The sequence below is a fragment of the Mangifera indica genome, chromosome 1, assembly GCF_011075055.1.
Source record: "Mangifera indica cultivar Alphonso chromosome 1, CATAS_Mindica_2.1, whole genome shotgun sequence".
Classification (NCBI taxonomy): Eukaryota; Viridiplantae; Streptophyta; class Magnoliopsida; order Sapindales; family Anacardiaceae; genus Mangifera; species Mangifera indica.
This window is the reverse complement of record NC_058137.1, coordinates 19,922,317-19,949,510: the sequence shown is the minus strand read 5'-3', so window position 1 is coordinate 19,949,510 and position 27,194 is coordinate 19,922,317. Positions and strand designations below refer to the sequence as shown.

Genomic DNA, 27,194 nt, shown 5'->3' with positions numbered 1-27,194 from the left:
TTATAAAAAAGTTGGAAGGAAACAAGTAAAAGTTGATTGCATTAGGGTTTATCAAGTAGAGCATAAGAGGTTGAAGAAGACTTTTGATGAGACCAAAAGGATTAGTATTACTACTGATCTTTGGAAGTCGGATCATCAAAATATTGAGTATATGGTAATTACGGCATATTGGGTGGACCAGTCGTAGTCGTTAAATAAACGAATTATAAATTTTGTGCACCCACCTCCGCCTAGGAGAGGAATAGACATTGCAATAGCAATTTTTTATTGTTTAAAGGGTTGGGGGATTGAAAATAAGGTAAAATCAACTTTGCAAATTGTTTTAAAAAAATGCACGCATAATTTTATTACATCTCATTATTATTCATTGATTTTGTTTGTAGGTGGAAATTGTCATAATAGACAATGGTACTGCAAATGATAGATGCATTAGAAGGTTGAAGGAAGATTTTCAAATGCAGAGACCTTTGTGGTGTGATGGAAGAGTTTTCCATGTTAGGTGCACTACCCATATTGTGAATTTGTTAGTTCAGGATGGGGTGGCTGTAATTAAACCCATCATAGACAATATTCGGGAGAGTGTGAAGTTTGTAAAAGCAAGTGAAGCAAGACAAAAAAATTTTGCGAAAATTGTTATGCAGTGTGGAATAAAAGAGAGGAAACTAGTTTTGGATTGTGCTACGCAATGGAATAGTACATACAAAATGCTAACGACATCAATATAGTTCAAAGAGGTCTTCCTTCGTTTTATGTTTGTTGAGTCAAGCTATATATATTGCCCGACAAGGAAAGAGTGGGAGAGATTAGAGGTTGTCTGTGACTTTTTAGAAATATTTGATGATTTAACAAAAATAATTTTTGGGTTGCAGTATACAAATTCAAATAGGTATTTTCAGGAAGTGTTTAGGATAAAAAAGATTCTTAAAGAGCGAGAATTTGATGAAGATTATTGCATATCAACGATGGTGTGAGCAATGTCTGAAAAATTTAACAAATATTGGGGTGAGGTGAATTTCCTTATGGCGATTGCTAGCATCATGGATCCCGGGTAATTAAGTTATCAATGATTGTGTTTATTATAATATATATATATATAGATAAAGAACATGTTACTAACTGATTAGTTTGGCTTGTGATGATTTTAGGATAAAGTTTCTTATTATTACTTTGGCATTTCTGATTTTATATGGTGAAGAAAATGCCCTTATAGAGATAGAAAATATCAGAAGATCATTAGAAAAATTATACAAGGAATACGTTAACATGTTATCATTAGGAAATTCATCAACTTCATTTGCACATCCACAACAACAGATAAGGACCCAAGAAGCACCATCAAGTACATCAGGTAATAACTGTCATTAACTGAAACTTTATAACATATCATAGGTTCTAATATTTAATTTCTAGGTAAATCATCAAGCTCTCGATATTCTGAGAGTAGACATTATGGTCCTAGATATAGTTGACTGTATTTGAAGGATCATAAAGAGAAAACCTACTCAGAGGAAACCATGAAATCCGAGTTAGAGATGTATCTTGAAGAACGTGATATTGAGATACCTGATAATGTTAACTCAGACGACTTTAATGTATTTCATTGGTAAAGGGACAATCAATACAAGTATAAAGTACTTTCACAGATGACAATCAATATCTTAGTAATTCCTATTACAACAGTAGCCTCTGAGAGCGCATTTAGTGTTGGTAGTCGAGTGATTGACACGTACAGGTCATCTCTATCGCCAGAAACAATCAATATGCTTATGTGTGGAGCCACGTCATAATATTAAGAAACAAGATGAGGTAGTCAATTGCTTACCACAACTACATGCTCTTTATCAATTGATTTTTCATTTAATTGTTGGCAGTATGATTAATAGTTTTCATTTATTTTTAATTTCATAAAGATGGAAAATGAAAATGAGACTGTTGAGCTTATCTTGCCAGATAAATAAAGATATAAGATAAAAAAATATTTAATAGCATTTGATTCTTAATTGTATTTGACGTTTTTTCTTCTTAATAGAATCTGGTATGTTTATGAATAAATTACAGGAAGAATTGTCATCATGGAAGGTGTTGATTAGCGACATTCCTGGTGTGCCATGTTCTGAAGACATAACTTTGAAGTCTGTGGCTTTACAGAAGTATGTGTCTAGTTATTATTTTCATAGTTTTGGCTAAATAATAGACAGTGTTCTTGATCATCATTTTTTGATTCATAAATAAATAATCACTTGAGCCTTAGTGAGCTCTTCCATTCTAAAAGCTGTTTCCTCCCATGAATTACTTTTAATATACTGAATTACTAATGGGACAAGCAGCCTTCTTTCGAAAGATATTCTATGGAAAATTTACTAGTCACAATTTGTATCAATGAGATTACCAACCAATGACACTTCTGGAATCGTGAAAAGAATAGATGCATGAGTGAATTTTCTCACTTAGACTGAACCTTTTCTGTCAGTCAAATGTGAGGCAACCAGGTCGAATGATACTGAATGCTACAATTCTCTCTAAATTTTATTCAACATTGAAACAAGTCAATCAATATTTAACTTTATGTCGATTAAGGAAGCTGTTACAACCTGAACTTTCCTGCAATTATATGGTTGATGCTGCTGATCCTGAAAACCTGAGCATCTCAATGAGTGAACTTCATGATTTGCTTAGTAAACCCTCCCTTAATGACATCCCTTTGCTGGTGCTACGGAACAAGATTGACAAGCCAGGAGTTTGATCTAAAGAGGCATTGACTGATCAAATGTAAAAAGCTTTTCTTTTTTCTGCTTTGGTAATGAGAATTTTCAGGAGTAAAATTACAAAAGATAATGAACATTGGTGAATAATTAAAATTTTAAGAGAATTTTCAATATCATATTATCTTTTCAAAAGTATAATTTGCAACATTTAAGGACTAAACAGGAATTAAATGTACAGGGGATTGAGATCAATTGTTGACAGAGAAGTTCGCTGTTTTATGATCTCATGCAAGAACTCGACAAACACCGACTCCATTATTGATTGGCTTGTAAAGCATTCCAAATCAATGAGCTGAAAAGGCCTAGCATTCTTTCATTCTTTTTTGTGTGTTTCTGTGTGATAATTCCAGAAGGGTGAGTTTCCTGGTTGTTAAATTATTGTCTTCTTTCCTCAGGAGCTGTTGTGTACTGTATATTATTACTGCACATTGATTAAGTGAATTGAAGGATTGAAAACTTAGAGTTGACCATGTTTCTAGATACTGCTCGAACTATTTGCATGCCTGTACTGTGGTTTCTTGTCATACATATTTGTTGCACTGATTTTATGAACATAGCGGAGAAATTATGGGCTTAAGAACTATATAATGATTGTGTTTTGTCATGATGTCTCATATTCTATATATCTGAGATGAATTTAACATTTAATGGGTAGTTAAGCAATTAGAAAAAAAATCTTGAAAGATAAGTGTAAGCTAAATATGGTTTTTTGATTCATATTTCCTGTGTCATCAACAATTAAACAGTTGATGACAGTTAAACTCATGTTCTCTCTTTGTTTTCTTTTTCTTTTTCCTTTTTTTTTTTATTATCAGCTTCCTGAATTTATTGAACAAGCATCAGTAACTTGTAGGGGAAACCTTCTGATGTTTTGAAACCACGATGAGTTCAGTAGTAAAGAGCATCTTGAAAGGATTAAGATTCATAGCACAATTATTTGGTATTCTTCAATTTAACCCAGGTTGATTTTTCATATAATGTTACTATAAACTGTCAATTATTTTTTGTAACCATTTTGCAGAGTCAAAAGAAGAACCAGAAATGCAAATTGGTCTTCCCATAGATGTAAAGCACGTCTCTCACATTGGATTGGATGGTTCATCCGCCAATGAGCCAGAGAATTATAATTTCATTTTCATTAACTTGCAAAGTTGAATTGTTGCAGGAAACCAAGATTCAAAGAATCAGAAGCCAAAAACAAAGTCAAGAAGGAAATCATCGAATGGCAGCCTTGGCTCACCCGTATGTTCCCCAAAGATGGGAATTGAATCCGAATTTGATTCCCCCGAAGGAAACCAGAAGTCAAATCTTAGTATTGAGTCATCCTCTCAGGATTCCACTGGCAATCTGAAACAATCTGTTAGAACCCACGTGTACATTACATGCAAGAGAAAGGAAGGAACAAGAGTTAGAACAGGTGGTAGCAAGGGATTGGAGCAAGCAGAACAGTCAGCAATTACTTTGTGGCAAAGTCAATCTAAAGAAGAAAAGCAACGTGGCACAATATTGGAAGAGAGACAGTTGGCAAATGATAGAGAGAAGGTAGAAAGTGGAGTAGAGGAAAAGGAGGAAAAAAAGGAAGCTGGTACAGAAGGTTGATAGGGAGAGTACAAGCCTCTCGAAAGCTTATTCGGAGTCGAGTGCTTTTGGTCTTTTGCAGTGTAATTGCAATTTGTTTGTTCTGGTTTGGTTGTTGTAATCTCTGGGTTGTGATATTGTAATTTTTATCATGTAATGAAACTCTTTTGTAAACCTTATTGAATATGTATATGCAACTGGAATTTCATATCTATTGTATGTGTTTACAATTCTGTGAATTGTTTGAAATGTACTATGCTTGCTGTGTATGATGGTTGGACAGAGAGTTGAGTGACTATGAAATGGAGAAGGAAGCTTGAGCACTATATATTTATGACCAGGTCTTCATCACAATCTCGCTGAAAAAAGACAAAGCAGCATGTTGGAAGTAAGGCAAAACAAAAGATGAAGAACAAACAAAAACAACAAATAGATTAAAGTTTGGAAGGAAATGAAGAAGAGAAAGAATGAGATAGAAGTTCAGGAGGAATATAAACATAAATACATAATTCTCTGTATGACAAAAGTGTAATTGTGTTTAACTTAATTGACCTTCGCTTGCCATTCTGGTTAGCCATTGCTTAGACCAATAATGAAAGCTCGTGAACAACTTATTTGGCTCGGCTCGTTTAGCATATTCGAACCAAGCTCGTGAACAGTTCATTAGGCTCGGATCATTAAACATGTTCGATCGTAGCTCGTTAATAGCTCGTGAGCATATAGGCTTGTTAAGAATATTCGAGCTAAAGCTCGTTATGAGCTCGTGAGCTGACAAGCTTGAGTACGAGCTGCCTTTTCTCTTGGCTCGTCGATCTCGAGTCATAGCTCAGGCTCGCATAAACAGTCACCGAGCTGAGATCAACTTGGCTCGACTCGAATCCACCCCTACTGTAAGCTAACTTCTGCTTAAAAAAGTAAAGATAAAATCGTTATTTCATTAATTATATTAAAAAATATAAAATTCATTATATTTTTCCTCCACGGTTTTAAAAACTAACAATTTCACCCTTGTCTAAAGTTTTCTAACTTTCAAAAGTAGCATTCCCCCCCCCCCCAAAACCTAGGGTTTATTTTTCAGAGGCTCTCCAACCACCATCTCCGACCACCAGAGAAAGAGCTTCAACCCACCATCTCACCAGTCACCTCTGAAGCTTCCAGATGACACACTGACTCATCTTTGTCAATTTTAAAACAATTGACAAAGAGCCATCTTCATCGATTGGAATCAATGAAGATGCTCATCTTCATCAATTCATCTGGAACCGATGAAGATTTCTTTGATTCAAATAAATTGACGCATCTTCTTCAATTTGTTTGGAATCAACGAAGACGCATCTTTATCGCCTCTTCTTCCACTAGAAAGTAAAAATCTGGTGGCTGACGAGTAGTGGGTTGAAATGTTGTTGTCGGTTGCCAGAGATAGTGGTCGGAGAACGTCTAAAAAAAATCCCTAGGTTTTGGGAGGGGGGGGGGGGGGGGGGAGGGAGGATGTTATTTTTGAAGGTTAGAAAATTTTAGACAAAGATAAAGTCGTTAGTTTTTAAAACTGTGGGGAAAAAATATAATGAATTTTATATTTTTTAATATAATTAATGAAATGAAGATTTTACTCTTACTTTTATTAATGGAAATTAGTTTAAGGGTGAGACTTTTGGTTTTTCAAACCCTATAAACGTGACCTTGAGAATGCACTAAAACTTGAGGGTGAGATAGTCCTTTGTCCCAATTACTATTCATAAAGATAAACTATGATTAAGCATGTAACAATTATCAAATTGTCCCCTAGTAAGCACACCTATTACAGTTAGCCCCCATTTTTTATAAAGAGTACAAGGTGTGAAATATTTTGTATGGATTTTTTTACAATTATTTTTATTTTCAACCAAAACAATTAATTAATAGATTAATAAAAATCAATTTTTTTATCATCTACAAGCAATTTTTACTAAAAGTATCTTTCGACATACTATTCAAAATTTAGAAATTTTATCTTAATCTTTAAACTTTTTTGGTAAAATAAATATTTTTTACAAAATGAATCATATTCTAATATAAATAATAAATCGTTTATATTAACTAACAATTATTTTTCTTATTAATTTATTTTTCATCTTAACTACATTTTAAATAAAATTACAAGTGAAAAAGTGGTTAAGTGTAAGTGGAAATAAAAACAAATCCATGATCATAGAAAAGCATACCTAATTTAGAAATATGAAATTCTAAAGATAATCGATGATCCAATGCACTCCTATGAAAATCCACAATACACTCAACGTCTAACATGAGTTTTAATCATCTCTCCAATTATGCATATATCACTATATATTAAGAATTCACATATGACATTCACAAGTTATTTGTACATGGGGAATCCAAATTAGTCATTTTCAAATTCATCAAGTCATGACTTCATCTTGATTAATTATGAAGGCAATAAATCACATAATTCGTTTCTTGAGCAACTCTTATCTTCTAAGTGTGCTCTCTTAGCGGTATCAATCTCAAGAAACATGTCTCATCTTTACATGCTTTCTTTAGCGTCAAAGGCGATTACTTGTCTAAAAGAGCCAATCAAACTTGTGTGACGTTATCATCTTGTTAAGTTTTCAAAAACAATGTATATATCCATAAACACTAAGAATTCAAACACATAAATAAAATAAATTCAAATTCTTTGATGTTCTAACGTTATGTTACAAGCACAATATATACTCAACAAGTCATCTATCATAATCTACACAAGCCAAGAAACTTAACATGTGCAAGATACATATCTCTTGAAATTAGTTTGGTTAAAGGATCAGCAACCATATTACGCATAGAAATATATTGTACCATCACTTCCTTTTTCAAAATGATATCTCTGACAAAGTTATATTTGGTGTCGATATGTTCAGTTCTATTATGGAATTTGGGATATCTTGTAAAAGCTATCGCAACTTGATTATCACAATGCACAATTATAGGACCAACTGTTGCATTCAGTACACCCAAATTCTCAAAAAATCTTTTCAACCAAATACCCTCTTGCACAGCTATAGAACATACCACAAATTCCACTTCCATTATGGATACAACTATGCATGTTTGTTTCTTACTACTCTAAGATATGACATGTTTGTTTCTTACTACTCTAAGATATGACATCATTTTGGAGTAAGAAAACATAACCAGAAGTTGATTTGCGTTGGTCCAAATCACCACCTCTGTTGGCATTCGAATAGCCAACAATACGCAAATCTTTTCCTTGATAGTATAAACAGTAATCTACAGTGCCTTTCAGATATTTCAATATCCTCTTGACAGTCTTCCAGTGTTCTCTTCCTGGATTCAATTAATATCAACTAACTAACCTAACAACAAAGCATATATTTGGATAAGTACACATCATAACGTACATAAGACTTCCAACTGCATTTGAATAAGGTACCAAGGACATGTCATTAATTCATTTTGAGTCTTTAGACACAAATCTTGGGTCAATAAATCGTCTTTTGACACAGGATTATCTACAGTTTGTAGTTTATCATATTGAATCGTTCTAGAATCTTTTAGATATAACGCTCTTGTGATAGAGCCAAAAGTCTCTTAGAGTGATCTCTTTTGATTTTAATACTTAAAATATAATCTGATTCACCCATATCTGTTATATCAAAATTTACAGATACAATTTTTAATAATCATCACATACTCTAAATCACTCTCAGTATTCAATACGTCATCCACATAAAGAGATAGAATTGCAAATTTGTCATCAAACTTTTTCATATGAACACAGTGGTCTTGTTCTAACATCTTAAAATTTTAAGATAATATTGTCTTATGAAATTTTAAGTATCATTGTCTTGAGGATTGTTTCAGATCATATATTGATCTTTGAAGCTTGCATACTTTGCGCTCTTGACCTTTTATCACAAAACCTACAGGTTTGATCCATGTAGATTTCTTCATCAAGCTCTCCATTGAGAAAAGTTGTCTTAACATCCATTTAATACAATTATAGATCTAAGTGTGTTACTATAGCTAGAATGATATGGATTGAAGTAAACCTTATAACAGACAAAAAAGTTTCTTCATAATTTATAAATTTTTATTGGGTATAGCCTTTCGCCATTGGGCGAGCTTTGTATCTATCGATTGAGTTATCTGTCTTTCGTTTAATTTTGAGAATTTATTTATTCCCAATAGGTTTTCGACCCAGTGGTAAGTCCACCAGACTCTAAACTCGATTAATTTTTATGGATTTCATTTCTTCCTCTAATGTTTCTTATCACTTTTCTTATTGAGGGATGATAAAGCTTTTTTTATATTTTTAGACTTATTGTCTTCAGGAGGAATAGTTATGAAAATTTCATTTTCAATTTCGAAATGTCTCTTAGGGATTAGAGGACATTCGCTCTTACATAATTGAGGATCTTCATTCCCACTATCCAAAATAGGTTGGAGCTCAACCTCATTACTCCCAATATCTAGAACAAGTATAGACAACATCTCTTGTGACACAACGAATGGTCATTGAGACGAACCTTCTCCACATTCCTCTTCTGTCTCACACAAATGAAGACTTTTATCAATATCACCATTCTTAGGAAATTCGTTTTCTATGAATGTCGCATCTCTAAATTCTATTTCAGTCATTCTTCTATTAGAGTTCTCTCTTATAAACACGTACCATTTAGAGTGTTCAGAGTATCTTATAAAGATACATTTCTTACCTCTTAGTCCTAATTTTTCGAATTTATGAAATATGTCATGGATGTATGCAGTAGACCCCCAAAGGCGCATCATATTTAATTCAGGTTTTCTACCTGTCCATAACTCATAAGGAGTGAAAGTTACTAACTTAGAGAGCATTTGGTTAAGTATATAAGTCTCAATTAATAAAGCATCTCCCCAATACGAAATTAGAAGCTTCGTTTGCACTATTATAGACCTAACCATTTCTAACAGAGTTCGGTTCTTTCTCTCTGCTACACCATTTTGTTGTGGAGTTCTAAGAATTGTTAGTTGCCTCATAATACCTTTTCTACTACATAATACCTTAAATTTGATAGATAAATATTTATGGCCTCGATCAGTTCTCAAGGCTTTTATTCTTTTGTTTGACTAATTCTCAACCTCATTTATATAATATCTAAAGCAATCTATTACTTTTAGCTTATGGGAGATCAAATAGATATAACCAAAACGTGAATAATCATCTATGAAAGTGATGAACTCCTTTTCTAGCTCTGAAATTCATAGGACTACAAATATTTGAATGTATAAGTTACAGAGAAATTTCAACTCTAATAGTTTTGCCAAAAGGTTTTCTAGTAGTTTTTCCTGCTAGACAATGTTCACAAATAGGTAGATCTAATTTTGTGATAGCTCTTAATAAACCTTCACGAGTTAGTCTGTTCATTCTTTCTTGGCCAATATGCCCTAGTCTAACATGTCATTTATTTGCATCCATATTTAAACTACTAGAAGTTACAAATAACAAAAAACTAACAGATTATCATTATTACAAAATAAGGTGTCCAACACTATAAAACCTTCATATAGAAATCCAAATCCATAAAACACATTATCATAATAAAGTTTAACCAAGTTTCCAGATAAAGTTAAATAATATCTTAGTTTTAATAGAACTATTACAGAGACTAAATTTTGTCAAATTTCTGGAGCATATAAGACATTATGTAGATACAAGATTTGACCATCGCGCAAAACGAATTTGTATGTGCCCATTCTTTGTACTTCAACTTTGGTATTATTACCTATATATATCCACTGTGATTCCTTCGGTCATGAGCTATATGGTCTTTGGCTCCTGAGTCTACAGTCCATATAGGATGAGATTCAATTAAGAAAACGGTACTAGAAACATAAATCTCACAATGTGAGACAAGATAAGGTAATACCTTTTTTGACTCCCTACATTCACGGGCGAAGTGACCTTTAATCCCATAGTTATAACAGGTCAAATTTGTCTTATCTCTCTTCCCAGAGCATTTGCCTCTTTTGCGCTTGAACCCTTTATTCTTGTTCACAAGTTCTTAGACGATCTTTTTCTCTTTTCTGAATTTTTGCTACTTTCTTTTATAGCCAGAAAACTTTCTTGAACTAGACTCAACAATATATACATGAGCATTTGGTCCAACAGCCTCTAAGCACTCAGCTTTTAGTTCAAGATGACGAGCAATGTCATCAAAGTCTTGATGTTGTCATTATGAGTCATATTCACTTTCATGTACTTCTAACTATCATGTAGAGATCGTATAACAGCCTGCACTTGTTGTTCATCAGTCAAATCATGCCTAGCTTTTTTTAGCGCAATTATCATGTTCGACATTTCCCTTAAATGTTGCTTTATTGGCTTATTGAGAACTTTCTTATATGTATCAAACTTGATAGTCAATTCCTTTAGTTTGGAGATGGTCGTTCCTCCAAACTTCTCATTCAATGTCAGCCACATAGTATTTGCAGTTTCAAATTGCTTATATTGATAAGCAATATCATCATTCATTGAGCTGATGAGAATACCTCTAGCAATCGAATATTTCTTTTTCCAAGCATTATAAGCGTCCATGTCACGCTTATGTTGGGCACTGTTAGGATTCTGCCCCTCAGCTAGCTTGGCTCTTTCATGACTTGATTAACAGCCTCCAAGGCATCCTGTTTATCTAGGATATAGTGCATTCTCATTCTCCATATTTTATAATTGTCTCCATTTAGTCTTTCTCCCTTATTCAAATCAACAATAATGTTTTTCGAAGCCATTTCTATATATAACTACAGAGATATGCCAACACAATACCAACAACAAGATATATACACACTTTATTGTCGCAATTGTATATTAAAAATTAAAATATTTCACATAAGGTGTAGAGTGAAAAGTTTACTATGTTCTCAATTATCAGTTATGACACAAATGTTTCACATTTTAATAATTAATCCAATTCGGTCAATCTATATTCTAGACAAGAATAATTAAATTCTACCAGCTCAGTTCTTATAAATAATCATAATATATATTAAATCAACATAATTCAAAGAGGTTCAATATAATAACATATTAACAAATAAACATGAAAATAAATATGGACATGAAATTCAAACATTTCAATGACTAGGAACAACTTCTAAACTATCCTTGGCTTGAGATTTGTATTATTTAAAATAGAGCATTTTGACAATCAGACGCTCTTTATATTTATAGTGATTCGATCTCCACCAATCAGATTAAGAAAAGACATTTTTCTATCTCTGACAATATTATGAGTAACTTTGTCTAAGAAAAAGTTATTATAATGCTTGCGATAGCCAACATGCGTCGCACTTCGCTGATTTGGGAAAATGGAAAGAGATGTTGATTTTCTTATGTTCATTACAATTCTGGGTTCTTCAACGAGTTGCAATTCATCCACACGTTGCTAATAATTTTTGAATTTTTTGTCCTGGATAAGAAGAGAAATTATTGTAGTTCAATAATCTGACAATGACCATAGTAGTTCAGATATCCTCTCCATTTCAGTTAATTTTATGTCATTGTCTTTTAAATCATAATATCTCTCATTCATGACACCAAGGTGAGTGAAATGATTGTGCACTAGATTGATCTTATAATTCAGATAGTAGTCCTTAATCAACATTTTCACCTTATATACGACCAACAAATGGACACTAATAAATTACACATGCATAACAATATAAACAACACATGTTCACATGTTTAGCAATGTATAATTCAAAACCATGATTAGAATAACACCTATAAGTGTTCAATTCATGCATAAACAGATTACACATAATAGAATTTGAGTTTGTACAAGTAACCAAACATAAACGGAAGCATGCACGTGCTCTCATGCACCGAAAAACTTGCTCATGTGTTTCCACACGCTAGAGAGTATAGCTCATGTGTTGTCAGGTGCCGAGAACATGGCTCACGCGCCGCCACGTGCTGGAACAAGGTCATCACTCGCTAGCATACACCTTCACACGTTGGTAACAATTCTCACGCGTCGGTAAAACGTTGACTATTGATTGGTCAACTATTTGACCATTGACCATTGATCGGTCAAAAGTTGACCTATCTACCCATGGGTTAAGAGTCGAATTGGGTCGATCAGGTTTTACCAATCTGATTGCAACCCGTGATTGCAGCATGAACCCTAGGTTTTCGACGGCAAAATTGGCCACCTTTCAATCACCCAACGATGGCAATTTCATAGGACTTTTGAAACCCGTGGCATGCAGATTCATATCCATGAAAGTTTCGACAAAAATGTTGGCGAATTTCAGCAAATTAGATGCATGAAGTCACGGTTTTGGGTGAAAAATTAGCCACTGAAATTCGCCTAATATCATGCGAATTCGATACAATTTTTTCTAACTAAACATACATCTCATATCCAGAATTCATCTTAACATGATTCTAAGCATCAATTTCACAAAATTGCAATGAATTCATCAATAATTAAAACACATCCGTACGTATTTATATATAAAAAATATATTGTTCATGCCAATTAATTTCTAAACATGCTTCTAAATCATGTTTACACCACCAACATCATAATTACACAAACAAAACATGGCTTTGATACCAATGTAAGCGGAAATAAAAACAAATCTAGGATTATGAAAAGCATACCTGATTTAGAAATCTAAAATTCTAAAGATAATCAGTGATCCAATGCACTCTTATAAAAATCCACAACACACTTTGTTTGATTTGGTTCTCCTGTTTTCTGTATAGATTTCTTAATAATGGTGGATAATGCGTTTCTGAGAGTTTTTGTGTAAAAGAGAGAGACTCCTCCAAAAAGAATTTCCATTATATTTATTAAAAAAAGGAGAGTGACAGTTACTAACTTTAAAAACTATCAGGGGTAAAAAGGGTATTATCACTTTTAAAAGTTAATTTTGACTTTTAACTTTAATGGATTGGGTCAACCCATCATGGGTAGATCAAATCCAATATTAAGAAACCAAGATTCTTAAGAATAGATAAAGATAATACATGCGTAATATTGTTTAATCTAAATAACATTATTATTTTTTAATTAATTTACCTACAATAAAATACCTGAAAATATAATTTTCTATATATATTTCATATTCAATAAAATTACAATTATATAGGAGGTTAGGATAGCTAATTTAGGAAGACTATTAACTACTTATATCTAAGTTTAGGAAGGATATTATAACATTCTTATTTTATACAATCTATATGATTTTCTATGATTCACTATCTATACAAATATCTCAACATATCTCAACAATATCTCAACATATATCAACACTCCCCCTCAAGCTAGAGCATATAAATCATATGCACCAAGCTTGTTACAAATATAATTAATTCGTGGCCCTCGAAGTGATTTTGTCAGGATGTCAGCAAGTTGATCATTTGAATTAACATGACTTGTGCCAATAATGCTAGATATAACTTTCTCTCGAACAAAGTGACAATCAATTTCTATATGTTTTGTCCTTTCATGAAAAACTGGATTGGAAGAGATGTGAAGAGCAGTCTGGTTATCACAAAATAATGTCATTTGTGGAACATCTGCAAACTTTAATTCTCGAATTAACTGCTTTAACCAAACAAGTTCACAAGTAACTAATGTCATAGCACGATACTCGGCTTCGGCACTTGATCTAGCCACAACATCTTGTTTCTTGCTTTTCCACGATATAAGATTTCCTCCAACTAAGACACAATACCCAGAAGTAGATCGTCTATCTGAAGGTGAGCCTGCCCAATCGACATCAGAATATCCAACTATCTATGTATGACCTTTATTCTCATATAGTAGACCCTTTCCTGGTGCTCCTTTGATATACTGTAGAATTCGAACAACAGCATCCCAATGATGAGTACGTGGCGACTGAAGAAACTGACTAACAACACTGACTGAAAATGAAATGTCAAGTCATGTTATGGGGAGGTAATTGAGCTTACCAACCAATCTGCGATACCTCCCAGGATCATTAAGAGGCTCCCCTTGTCTAGGAAAGATTTTAGTATTAGGATCTATAGGAGAGTATATGGTTTTACAGTCTAACATCCTTGTTTCTTCCAGAATATCCAAAACATACTTTCTTTGTGAGATAACAATTCCAGATTTAGATTGTGCCACTTCTATGCCGAGAAAATACTTAAGTGGCCCCAAATCTTCAGACTGAAAATGTCTAAATAGATGTTGCTTTAATTGCATAATGTCATCTTGATCATTTCCTGTTATAACAATATCATCCACATAAACAACCAAATAGATACTTTGTCCTTGTGAGGTATGTCTATAGAACATCGAATGATCAGACTCGCTTCTACTCATGCCAAATTCCTGAATTACTGTACTAAAACGCCCAAACCAAGCACGCGGAGATTGTTTTAAACCATATAAAGAGCGTCAGAGTTTACAAACCAATCTAGACTCCCTCTACGCCGAGAAAATACTTGAGTGGCCCTAAATCTTTAGTCTGAAAATGTCTAAACAGATGTTGCTTTAATTGCATAATGTCATATTGAGCATTTCCTGTTATAACAATATCATCCACATAAACAACCAAATAGATACTTTGTCCTTGTGAGGTATGTCTATAGAACATCGAATGATCAGACTCACTTCTACTCATGCCAAAGGTCGTGCGCTTCCTCTTCCTTCTCTACCTTTAAACTCTGTAAGGTCGTTGCTTGGGCTACAGAACCATTGGCTAACGTGACAGCAGGTAGAGACTGAGATTTAGTACAATGAGAAAGTAAATTAAGATTACTAGAGATGTGGTCAGAAGTAGGGGTGGATACGAGCAGAGCCGAGCCCGAACATGGTTCAACTCATTTTCAGCTCGTTTTCAGTTAAGCTCGGCTCGGGCTTGTTTCGGGCTCACCGAGCTCATCAAAACATATGTTTGTGTTCGGCTCGCTTTATATTTTAAATGTTCGTGCTCGGCTCACACCTAACTCGGGTTCGTATATACTAGCTCAGGTTCGCTCGACTCGGCTTTAGGCTAGTTAATAGTTAATATACAAAATAGAATGGGAAATTCTAATACCTTTGAAAAACAGAGGAGAGGAGATTTGCAAAAGGTTTCTCTAGTCAGGATTTGAACTTTTCAACACTCCATCTTTAACGTAAATCTCAAGGAAACAAAAGGACCAAAACACCACAACGAACGACAAACGAGTTAGTAACAACTTTTATATCTCTTCTCTACCACCAGCAAATCAAATCAAAACCGCAAAAACATCAAAACCAATACCAAACTCGCAACAAAAAGATTAAACACCAGCAACAACAAAGAAATTGAAAATAAAAAAGAAATTCAGAATTACGAACTTCATAAGATCCAGAAAAATTTTACTGAACCCTTATTGAAACCTCCTTCTCTGTAAAGAGATTAACAGAAGACTTTATAATCAGAATTGATCATATATTACTCAATTTATAAGTGTTTTAACAACTTCACAACCATGAACATTTTAAAAAAAAGTTCAAAAATGAAACAAAGAAGAAACTAGCTCAATAATAGATAGATGAAAGAATATTCAGTTGAGAAATTAACCAAAAACAAAAACTATCAGAAGTTTTCGTAGCTGTCGACGGCTGAATGGTGATGCAATCATAGTGGCTGAACGGTTTAAACTGTCAGCGAATGTAGGAGTCTGAACGGCAGCAACAATTCTGGAGAAATGGGAAGAAGAAGAGAAGAAAATGTTAGGTTTTTTTGGGGCTTAGTGTAGTTTAATTAGTCTCAAACGGTGGCATTTTTTAATGCAATAAAAGGCCATCAAAAGCAAACTTTTCAACAACAATCACTGTGGATAATATAAGGCCCAACTCAACATAATGAAGGCTAGCTTAATAGTGAGCCCAACTCAGCTCGCCGAGTCGACCGAGCTGAGTACTACCCTGTTCGGGTTTGGGCTCGTGTTCGTTTTCTAATTTTTGCTTAAGCTCATGTTCGTGTTCGTGCTCGTGCTCGTTTATAGCAGGCTTGTTTCGGGCTCATTTAAGCCAAGCTCATTTCGAGCCCGAAAAAGCTTGCCTCGAATCCAGCCCTAGTCAGAAGCACCAAAATCGAGAACCCAAGGTCCAGAAGGAGAGGATTAAGTGAAATATACGACTGGGTGATCTAGATGTGCACTAGAAGCAATGTTGGACGAGGACTGCTTCGATGCCTAATACTTGAGATATTCTTCGTAATCAATACCTGTGAGAGTCAATGATGGTTGAGACTGATTATTAGAAGAGTATGGAACATCCATCTGAATAACATTGGCAACCCGAGGAGGACGACCATGTAGTTTATAGCATTTGTCTCTAGTATGACCCCATTTATGGCAATAATTGCATCGTGACTGATTTCCCCAACCAGTACGTTCTCCTTGTTGAGTCTGGGAGACAAGTGCAGATGAGTCTAGGTCAGAACCTGTTATAAGACTTGGAGAGGACACATGGAACAATCGAGCAAAAACTTCATCAAGTGATGGGATAACTACACTAGCCAAAATTTGATCCCGAACATTATCAAGATCTCGGTCGAGAACAACTAAAGTTAATACCATAAAGAATCTATCTCGCTATGCCAAGTCGTCTGCAACTGGTTTACCGACAGGAATGAGAGAATTAAACTCAGTTTTCAGTGAAGTCATCCGTCCAAGAAAATCTGACATGCTCAACCCAAGTTGTTTTAAATTAACCATATTAGACACCACTGAATATAGTTGTTGGATGTCATTAGTATAGAGAAGTTTAGCCAGAGCCTATAGGTCAAAACATGTCCGATATACTTTAAAAATTGGTTGAAGTTGGATATCAATTGTATTCTATAACATACTACACAAAGCAACATCAATTCTAATCCAGTTAGACTTATCGGTTTTAACATCCTCAACCTTAGTGATTAAATGGTCCTCGATTCCTTGTCCCATACACCATAACTCAATAGAAGTAGCCCATGAAATATAATTATTACTACCAGTTAATTTTTCATTTATAATTATAGGCAAAGAAGTGAAAGAGAATGATGTACCTACTTTGGAGCTTTCAATAGCCATAATAATCAGAATAAAATAGAAAACTTAATCCACCTGGTAGAAGAAGCGTTGAAAAGGTCCCAAAGACGAGGCCAGTAGAAGAATCACAGTCTGAAAAGAAGAGAAAGGTCGATAGAAACTGATTTTCGATAATAACAGCGGCGGACGGTGATAGAACGGCACGCATGGATGGCCGGAGGAGGATCATCAGAGCTTTCTGTAATTGACAGTGCCGACAATGAGACAACACGCTCTCCGGAGAAACAGATCGGAGATCACAACCTGAGCAAGAACAACAGCTAGCGCGTGCCAGATATTCCGGCGTCAGATGATGGCGGAGTTTCCACGGATGGAATCGCCGGTGTCGTCTGAGTCCAATAGAAAGGGCGGTGTCATTCCACGGTCGCCAGAACAGGAGATCAGTGACGGAGAATACCGAAAGGACAAGCCGCGTGTGTGAGCGCGTGTAGCGACGAACGGCAACGGGACTTCAACGGGTTTGACGACGAGACTATTCCGATCTCTCCAGTCTGAGCACAATCACTGGAAAATGATGAAATCACGGTGATCGGAGAAACAGCCAGAAAGGGGGTTTTTATTTGTCAAAAACTGAATAGAGGATGCTGGAAAAATTTCAAATTTTTATTCTAGGCTCTGATACCATGAAAATATAATTTTCTATATATATTTCATATTCAATATAATTACAATTATATAGGAGGTTAGGATAGCTAATTTAGGAAGACTATTAACTACTCATATCTAAGTTTAGGAAGGATATTATAGCATTCCTATTTTATACAATCTCTATGATTCACTATCTATACAAATATCTCAACATATCTCAACAATACCCAAATATATGAATTAAGATTTTTTTTTCCTCATTTTAAACTTATTTATCAAGTAATCCATCTACTCACATTCTCTCTCACAAAAAGCTAACAAACGGATGGGTCATATCGAATGCAAGTTTGGTCAATATAGATATAGATCTAGATAAAAAATGAATCAAATTATATAAATAATGATTTTTAAAAGGCCAAACGACTATTTCCCACCCAAGGTTTGATGTTTTCTCAAAAGTCCCCCCTTTAACTATGGAAACACCAAACACCCACCCATGGCCGGTTAGATTTAACCAAACCCTAACGGTGGTAAGGGTAAAATCGTCATTTTTGCTATAATATTAAAAATAAACTAAAATAGAATCTAATTTTGCCCCCCTAAACTTTAAAACCTAAAATTTTCCCTCAGCCTAAGTTTTAAAAAATGACAGTTTCACCCTAGGGTTTGATTTTGAAATCCCCAGACGAAGATGACGGCGTCGGCTTCGTCTGGGAGACGAAGAACTTCGTCTTCCCCGACGAAGTTCTTCGTCTCCCAAGGCCAAGCCGATGCCGATCGAGTCTCCAAATGGGAGGAAAACATTCACCGGAAGGAGAGGCTGCTTCGGGAGGGAGAGGTCGTCGGCAATGGAGCCGGAACGGTCGCCAGAGATTTCAAAACCAAACCCTAGGGTGAAACTGCCATTTTTTAAAACTTAAGCTGGGAGAAAATTTTAGTTTTTAAAGTTTAGGGGGGCAAAAGGAGATAAAATTTTCAGGTGTTAGAGTTTGGTTAAATCTAACCGGCCATGGGTGGGTGTTTGATGTTTCTATAGTTAAAGGGGGGACTTTTGAGAAACATCAAACCTTGGGTGGGAAATAGTCGTTTGGCCTTTTTAAAATTCATACTTAAACTTGTGAATACAAATCAACCCATGAATAATCCGCTAATATTTCTTTTTTGTTTTTATTTTTTAATATATTTATTTCATAATTCTCAAAATTTTTTCTTTTCAATTACATAAATATTTCAAGAAAAAAAAAAATTTTATCTCAAACTACTAAAATATTTTTTATAAAGTTGAAGAATTTTAATATTGAATGTGAAATGATAAAATGTTTAATACTCATATTCTTTTAATTTGTTTTTAATATAACAAATTTTTTAATTTTAAACTGAATTTGAATTTATTTTATTTCAAAAATAAATAAATAAAATTTGTGTTAAATATGTTATGAATTTGATGTTAAGAGGTAAAAAAAAAAAAAGAATATAAAATAAATAACAGACGATCCACAAGTACCCTGCAAACATACGAAACCCAACGCAAAAATTCATAACCACATATAAGAATCCAAAATAGATATGAATAAAAAAATATAAAACTCGTACCCACTTTTAGACCAGTTATCCACATATCTACAGATAACTCACTCATCATCATCCTTGGGGATTATTTGTCAATAGCCAACCAAATCTTCCATCATCAAGGCATTTCTGACAATTTACATAGTAATGAAACGAAACTCTCTAGCCGATTTATGCACCCAAACAACTATCACGAAAAAAAATAGGGCCAAAGGACTATTTCCCATCCATGTTTTAAGTGTTATCCCAAAACTATAAATATGATGTTTAAAAAACTCAAAATTCTATCCATCCGTTAAAATTTTCAATTAAGATTAAGATTAAAACTGTTTTTTAACAAAAAAAAAAACTAAAATTTTATTACGTTTATCTCTCTCAATTTAAAAATCTCACAAATCCCTCTCACCTAAAGTTTAAAATATTAAAATTTCCCCCCTAGATTTGCAAATTATCGTCAAACACGAAGAACTTCGCCGTCTCCGATGGCATCAACTCTCCTCCCGACTTAACTTTCCCTACCGATTACTTCTTAGCCACCGACGAAGGCTAATTCCTTCAACAAAGATGAAATCATCTTCGTCAAATTGTCTTTCTCTCAGACACCATCGAAGACGACCATCTCTGACAATGTTTGCAAACCCTAGAAGGAAAATTTTGATTTTTCAAACTTTAAATTAGAGGAGATTGTTATTTCCCAATTGAGAATGGTAAACATAATAAAACTTTAAATTTTTAAAATTTTTTATTAAATAACTATTTTATCCTTAACCGTAATTGAAATTTTGAAGGGATGAATAAGATTTTAAGTTTTTTAAACTTCACTGCTGTAACACTAGGATAACACTTAAACTTGGGGGTGACATAGTCCTTTGGCCAAAAAAAATATTGTATCTTTTGGCCACACGAGAGAAGCGATAGCCACTACTTATCCTACAACCTGAATATTATTTAGTGAACGAAAAAAATACTTTAAAAATAAAAATGTAGTAATTGCCATTTCAAATTTCCGGTTAATGAAAAAGAAATTATGGTAATATAATGGTGTAAAAAACTTTACCACTTGTATTTTTCAAATAAAGACAACCTAAAACTCATCACCACCAATTTCAAGAAACGGTAATCATCTGCCAACTCACCAAATGAGACAAAAACTACGAAACTACCCATAAGCCATACCATTATACAAACCTAAAGAAAACCCCACACACGGAAACCACATATAGGATGGACAAAAGATTTACAAATATCTCACAAAATCATAGCTAGCTAAGTCATCTACAATTCGCTCACTGCCCAGGTAAGATAAGTCTGCGTGATATTTAAGAAAATCCTCCAACTGTTAATAGCCATGGTAACCTGCATCACATAGAAAAGAAAATAGTAACTAGTTAATTACTACTGTTTATCTAAGACTAGGACAAATGAAACAACAAGAAAGAATAAGAAAGGTAATTCTGTGCAGCTGTTCTAAAAAACTGAACTGTAGCAGAGCTGCTTCTAATTCTTCAGTTTTGATCTTGTCCTCTTTGCAATTTGCTCATCTTCCTTGGAATTGTCAGATTGGCCAAGATCTTGCTCATTAAGCTTCTGATTGATCTTTCCAGATACATCATCTTCCTGAAACTACAAAAGAAAATATGCCACAAATTTCAATCACAATAAAAAGAAAATAAACTTCAAACTATTAATGGCACAGACAATGGTGTAAACAATACAAAAAACTTCCATCATGATCTCTGACAGGGTTTGTGTTGTGACTGAATACGAAAATCAGAGAACATATAATACATTTTCAATAACATAAATCAAAATGCATCCCTACCTGTTGTAACTAAAAACTCATCAATTCCCAGTAAAGGAGAATAATAATGACGGTCACAACTCAAAAATTAATAAAGTAGATCGCCAAATCTTCTCTGATGAAAGATGCAGTAAAGTAATATCTACTGCTGTTGTTTGGCCATATTAAGATAGTTGCGTTTTGCTTTGTTTCCCATCCAAAGAAGCAAAAAGAGTAACTGCAGTGAATAATACTCGCTGTGGTGTTTCAAGGACATAGGCATCTAATCCAGGAATACTAGCCTTATGGTTATAAAAATCTCAAATGATGATTACATGATCCTTGATTAGCCTTATGGTCATAAAATCACAAATGATGATTATGTGATTAACCTATGATCAATATTCTAGATAACAGTGCTTTATCTTCTAATGGTACAGATTTTTCCAAGCACTCTATTAAAGTCCTTGCTGGTGATGCAAAAGACAAAAAGTATAGCACAGATTAGGGCTGGACTCGAGCCGAGCCAGCTCGAGCTCGAGCTCGGCTCGGTCGAGCCTGAAAGGAGCCGGACTCGGCTCGAGCTGAGCTCAAGCTAGCTCGGGTTGGCTCGGTAGATTTTTTTTTTAAATTTTTTATACAAAACGACGTCGTTTTGATCAATATATATTAAAAACGATGTCGTTTTGATAATGAAAAACGAGCCGAACCGAGCCGAGCCGAACTCGACCCGAACTCGAGCCGCCCATATATGAACCGAGCCGAGCCCGAGCTGGCTGCGAGCCGAGAGCCCTAGCACAGATAGACATTACCAGAGTCTATTTAAAATGGATTCAATACAACCAATCTACCATAACACAGACACATACTTTTAAAATGCAAGAATAAAAATATTAGCAAGTACCACATACTGCTTATTACATGAAAATAATGATATTAAATCTGATCTGAGAACACTCTTTCTTACCTGACTAGACTCGGTAAAACCTGAAAGAACATTCTTTCCTCCAGCACTAACAACATCCAGATCTAGTCCATCAACAGGATTCTGCACATGACCTGATTTTTCTTGATTGATGATATCTTGAGCATCAGTCTTTTCACAAGTCACTTCTGAAATTCTGATGATTTTATCTATAATTAATACACTGGTCTCCTCAGAACCTGCTTGATTATGAATTGATGAGATGACTGCATGTTGATCCTCTTGCACACTTGGTTCTTTTGAAATTACACTGACACACATACATCAAATGTTTCAAACTGTAATACAAAGTAGACAATAAGAAAATTTAAGGATATGACTAGAAGCAAAGAAGCTGACTTTAGAGGAAAAGATTTTTACTGGTGGGTGGAGGCCTCCTCGGATGGATTTGCAGGGACATCTTGTTGATGCCTACTCTTTTTATTCTTCTGCATTTGCTGTTCTGATGGATCAACAAATCCACTAGAAACAGAGTTATCAGCCCTTCTTTTCCTTCCAGCCTGAAGTACATCCTCTGATATTGATTGCAAACACTTTTCAGAGGCATCTTTCTTGACATCAGATTCCAAATCATGTGTTCCTTTGGCATCCTTATCTTCAGGGGGAACTTCAAGAATCACCTTTGGTTCTCCAAATGCAAATCTCACAGATCGCCTCTTACTAGAAGTAGCCAAGCTTGCATCTTCATGGTCAGACATCATAAACTTATCCTCATCCTTCGATGAGGGCTTCTCAGGGGAATATTTAAACAACAAATCAGTGCATTTCTTGATCCATGAAAAGCGAGCAGAGCTGTGATGAGAAGAACCATTTTCTTTTTGCAAGGAAGGAGAATCAAATCCATTGTCATTGTCAGTAACATGTATATTACTTCGTGAAACCAAATCAACATGTGATACAGGACTTTGCGGCTTTGAATATCTTTTGGCAGATTTTTTCTGCTGCGTATGCTCCAGTCTTGAGTGTTGCATCTCACTCACAGCCATATAATCTACAGCTATTTTCAAATCCTCCAATTTCGTCAAGTGTTCGATCTCAGTTTGAATCTCTTCTCTATCAGCATGCAGCGATTCTCTCTGTTTTTCCAATTTCTGCCTTTGCAACTTCAACTCCTCAATGGAATTATTTAGTTCTGCCCATTCCCTGTCCCTTCTTTGACGATCTAAATTGATCTCAATTCTCTCAGCATCAAGCCTCTTCATTTCCGAAGTGACTTGCTCCAATTCTTTCTCTGCTTTTTCCCTAAGCTGGCTAATATGCTCAAGTTCATTCTTCTTTTCTTCTTCAAAGGTCTTCTCTTTTTCTCTAAAAGAACTTTCTAATTCTTCACGTCTTTTCTCAATACAGTCCTCCAGTTCCCTTTTCCGCATCTCAATACCCAATAAGAAATCAGCACGCTCCCTCTGAATCTTGCTGAACCACTCAGAATGCTCATGAACCATCTTGTTCATGAATTCTTCCCGCTCATGATTCAGTGATTCCACATCCCGTTTATGCTGATCTCGCATTGCATTCCTCTCTTGTCGAAGGCAATCACGCTCATCCTGAAGAAACTTTGAAATGGCCTCTCTCTCAATAGCAACACGTTCTACTTCATTCCGCAGCTCTTCTCTTTTTTCATCCATGAACTCCCACTCTGTTTCAAACTTTGTTTTCTCTGCTTGCAATTTGTCTACCTTGGCCACAAGTTCCAGTTTCTGAGCCCTGACCATATCAAGTTCTTCTTTAAGTTTCATCTCTAAGATTGATAGTTCATTTGTTTCACCTCTCAGGGCCTCCAGTTTCTCCTCTGCATGACAAACTTCTTTCTGTTTGTCATCCAGTGAAGCTGAAAAATTCTGAAGGTCTAAATTCTTTTTGTTAGCATCCTCTTTTTCTTTTTGTAGAAGTGAAATCTTCAGTTCAACCTCCTTTGCAGAAGCAATCAAACGAAATTCCTTCTCATCAAGTAGATTTGTTCTCTCTATCACATCCTTCTCTTTATCTGCCAATGCCCTTGACTGAACCTCTAAGTCATGTTCCTTTTCCAGAAGCACATCCTCCCGCTGACTAAGATCCATTTCCTTCAACTCCCATGCTCGCCTTTTGGTCTCAATTTCATCCTCCACCAATTTTCTCCTCCTCTCTAACTCAGCCTCAAATTCCAACTTCTTTACTCTTAAAATAGAATCATGATTGGCAACTGCCTTTTGAATTTCATCCTGCATTGTCAAAAAAAAAAAAAAAAGCACAAGTAACTGCATTGATTCGTAAAGCATGAAAGCCATTCACGCAGAAAGAGATCACAATTAGTTTTCTTCAAACAAAAAAAAAAAAAAAGAAAGAAAGAAAGATGAGACCAGAAAACTCACAGATTCTTTGCTTGCAAGTTTTTCCTTTGCAACAAGTAGCTCCTGCTCCTGATTATTCAGCAAAGCTTCCCTCTCAATAATGGCCTGTATACACCGAAAACAGAGGCTACATTTAATATAACATCTAATAAAAGAATCATTCTCAAACAGACATTAGCTTAACACCAAAATAATTTTAAAGAATTAAAAAACTAGTATGAACCTCTTCTCTTTTTGATAAGGCAAGCCTGGAGAGTTCTATGTTGTATTTTTCTTCCTTTAAGGCTGCAAGTTTCTCCTCAAAACTTGCTCTCGAGGCCTCTAACTCTCTTTCAAGTCGACTTAGTTCCTGAGATTTACTAAAGATGAGGTCTTCCCTTTGATTCAGTGAAGTTTGTGCATCGAGCAATCTTTCATGTTCTTGCTGCAGAATCTTCTTCCTTTCACTTAATGATTGCCTCTCAAGAGTGATATCTTTCTCTTTCTCATCACAACTAAAACATGGTAAAACAAATAAATAAATAAATTTATACATTACTGAGGCAGGTTTCAAAGATTACTTGCAAATCTATAGCACTATAAGGCCCTAAACAAACTGTTGCAATGTGTAAGTGAGACACATTTTCTTCTCATCCCCAGTCTAGTTTTTGCTATTCATTTCAATTTGGAAGAAAAGCAACCACAGAAACCTTATTGCCTCTCTTAAAGCTCTCTCATAATGTAATCTGGGTCAAATATATATAAAGGAAAATAGTTTGTTCTTTAAAACTAGCACAAACAGGATTGAAAACACATACTCAGACTTAAAAGATACAATGCGCTTAGAAAGATCATCTTCACGCATCTCGACTTCCTTCAACTTTCTTTCTGCAGCACGATGAAACCTGTTAGCCTCAGCTTGTAAAGATTCTGCAGCATGCAACTTTGCTTCAGCCTCTACATATTTTCTCTGAGCATCTTCAATCATAATGTGGGCTTCAGCCGATTTACACTCAGCTGCAACCTTTGTTTCAGCAGATTCTGCACGCATCTCGTGCAGAGCCTTCTCAATCTACAAAAATCCATTGAAAAAATAACAATAATCATTACAGCATAACACAGGAAGGAAATATTTACTTCAATTAAAAAATAGAAATAATATCTTACACTAGCTAAACACTCTTTCTCAACACCTAATGCTTTCTGCAATTTTTCTTCTCGTTTCTTTGCTTCTGCCAAAGCAGATAAGTGTACAGCATGGTCACGCTTCTGCAGTATTTCAGCTGCTTCAGCAGCGGCATTAATTTGCTCATACTTGGAAGCTAACTCCTTTCTTTCCAATATCAGAAGGCCCATATGGTGTTGGAGGTCAAAGATCTACATAAAGTAAAACTGCTGAGATCTACATTGAATACAAATTAATATAAGCACTGATCATTTCAAAATCTAAAATAACTATCCAATTTGGTTTACACAAAGTATTAAATCATGTTCCAACTACGTATTTGAATACCATTTAATAACGTGCAACATAATACTTGTAATATAGTAAACCTAATATAATATTAGTACATTGATTAAAGGGGATTAAAGTTATTAATACAGTTTTGTGAACTACATAATTCGCTCTGCCAGTAATATTACCCGGATTTTCACTACGAGTAGCATAACAATTCCCATTAAATAAATTACTAGAATAATTTCTATTTCTTTACTTTTCTCATCTAAGGATAGAAGCCACACATTTAAGTCCGGTTCCGTTTAAGAAAATAAATAAATTTAAAAGTTGGCAATTCAAAAATAAAAACTCAAAATAATAATTCCTTTGTTCATCATCAACAAAAAGAAAAAACTATATCAAAACAAAAATGAAACCAAGAAAGAACGAACAAGTAAACTTTAAAGGAAAATCAGCAAACCTCAGCTTCAAGCTTTGCTATGTAAGCAATGAGAGCGGCCTTGTCTCTTCGTTTAATCGACTCTTCATCGAGTCCGGCCTCTCTGAGTCTCTTCCAGATAGTTTCATCAGTCATAGGACTGTGCAAGATTCTTGAACTCGGCGTGATTGCGAGTCTTCCTGAGTTAGGACTCGCCATCATCGACGAGTAGAATCAAAACCCTAGATTCTCAGATCCGGTGGTGTTTGGCGAACGGCAACCTTATCTTTCACCAAATCTTCCACTATGTTTTTGCTTTATTAATCTATATTTTCTCAGGAGTGGGAGAGAGCGTTGTGCTGTAATTGAGTTGAAAATAGAATCTTGAGTTGAGACTTGAACTGAAAGTAGCTTTACTGAGTTGAGTTGGGCTGATCTTGAAAATACAATCAAATTGGGATGTGTCTAGGAAGAATCTTTATATGGTCAAGGTGAAACGTTGTCGTTTTTCGCAGTTCTGAGATTTTAACATCTAAGCCGCCTTTTTTATTTTTGGTTTAGCAGTTCAAAATTGTCTAGAGATGGAAATTATTCAGGCAGATTTTGCTATGATTATGTATACATGTAATCAGACCAACGTTAAAATTGTGAACCTTTCTATC

General features: G+C 34.8%; 2 protein-coding genes across 3 annotated transcripts; one reads left to right on the top strand and one right to left on the bottom strand.

Moving 5' to 3' along the window:
• The first annotated feature begins 3,647 nt into the window (after positions 1 to 3,647).
• On the top strand, positions 3,648 to 4,364 carry LOC123221306 (CRIB domain-containing protein RIC5-like). The gene is made up of 3 exons (XM_044644156.1): positions 3,648 to 3,705; positions 3,787 to 3,915; positions 4,057 to 4,364. Exons 1-3 carry the CDS (start codon positions 3,648 to 3,650, stop codon positions 4,362 to 4,364), a joined length of 495 nt encoding a protein of 164 aa, XP_044500091.1.
• A 16,227-nt stretch (positions 4,365 to 20,591) lies between these two features.
• Positions 20,592 to 27,011, bottom strand: LOC123221034 (protein CROWDED NUCLEI 4). Of its 2 annotated transcripts, none has more exons than XM_044643704.1 (9): positions 26,575 to 27,002; positions 25,823 to 26,032; positions 25,474 to 25,727; positions 24,900 to 25,170; positions 24,698 to 24,781; positions 22,707 to 24,547; positions 22,329 to 22,596; positions 21,063 to 21,204; positions 20,592 to 20,937 (listed from the first exon to the last, which is right to left on the bottom strand). In XM_044643704.1, exons 1-8 carry the CDS (start codon positions 26,752 to 26,754, stop codon positions 21,079 to 21,081), a joined length of 3,234 nt encoding a protein of 1,077 aa, XP_044499639.1. In that variant the 5' UTR covers positions 26,755 to 27,002; the 3' UTR covers positions 20,592 to 20,937; positions 21,063 to 21,078. The 2 variants fall into 2 exon arrangements, 1 of the variants encoding a protein (XP_044499639.1); XR_006503197.1 differs by having other exon boundaries at positions 22,329 to 22,624; positions 26,575 to 27,011.
• Positions 27,012 to 27,194: the final 183 nt, after the last annotated feature.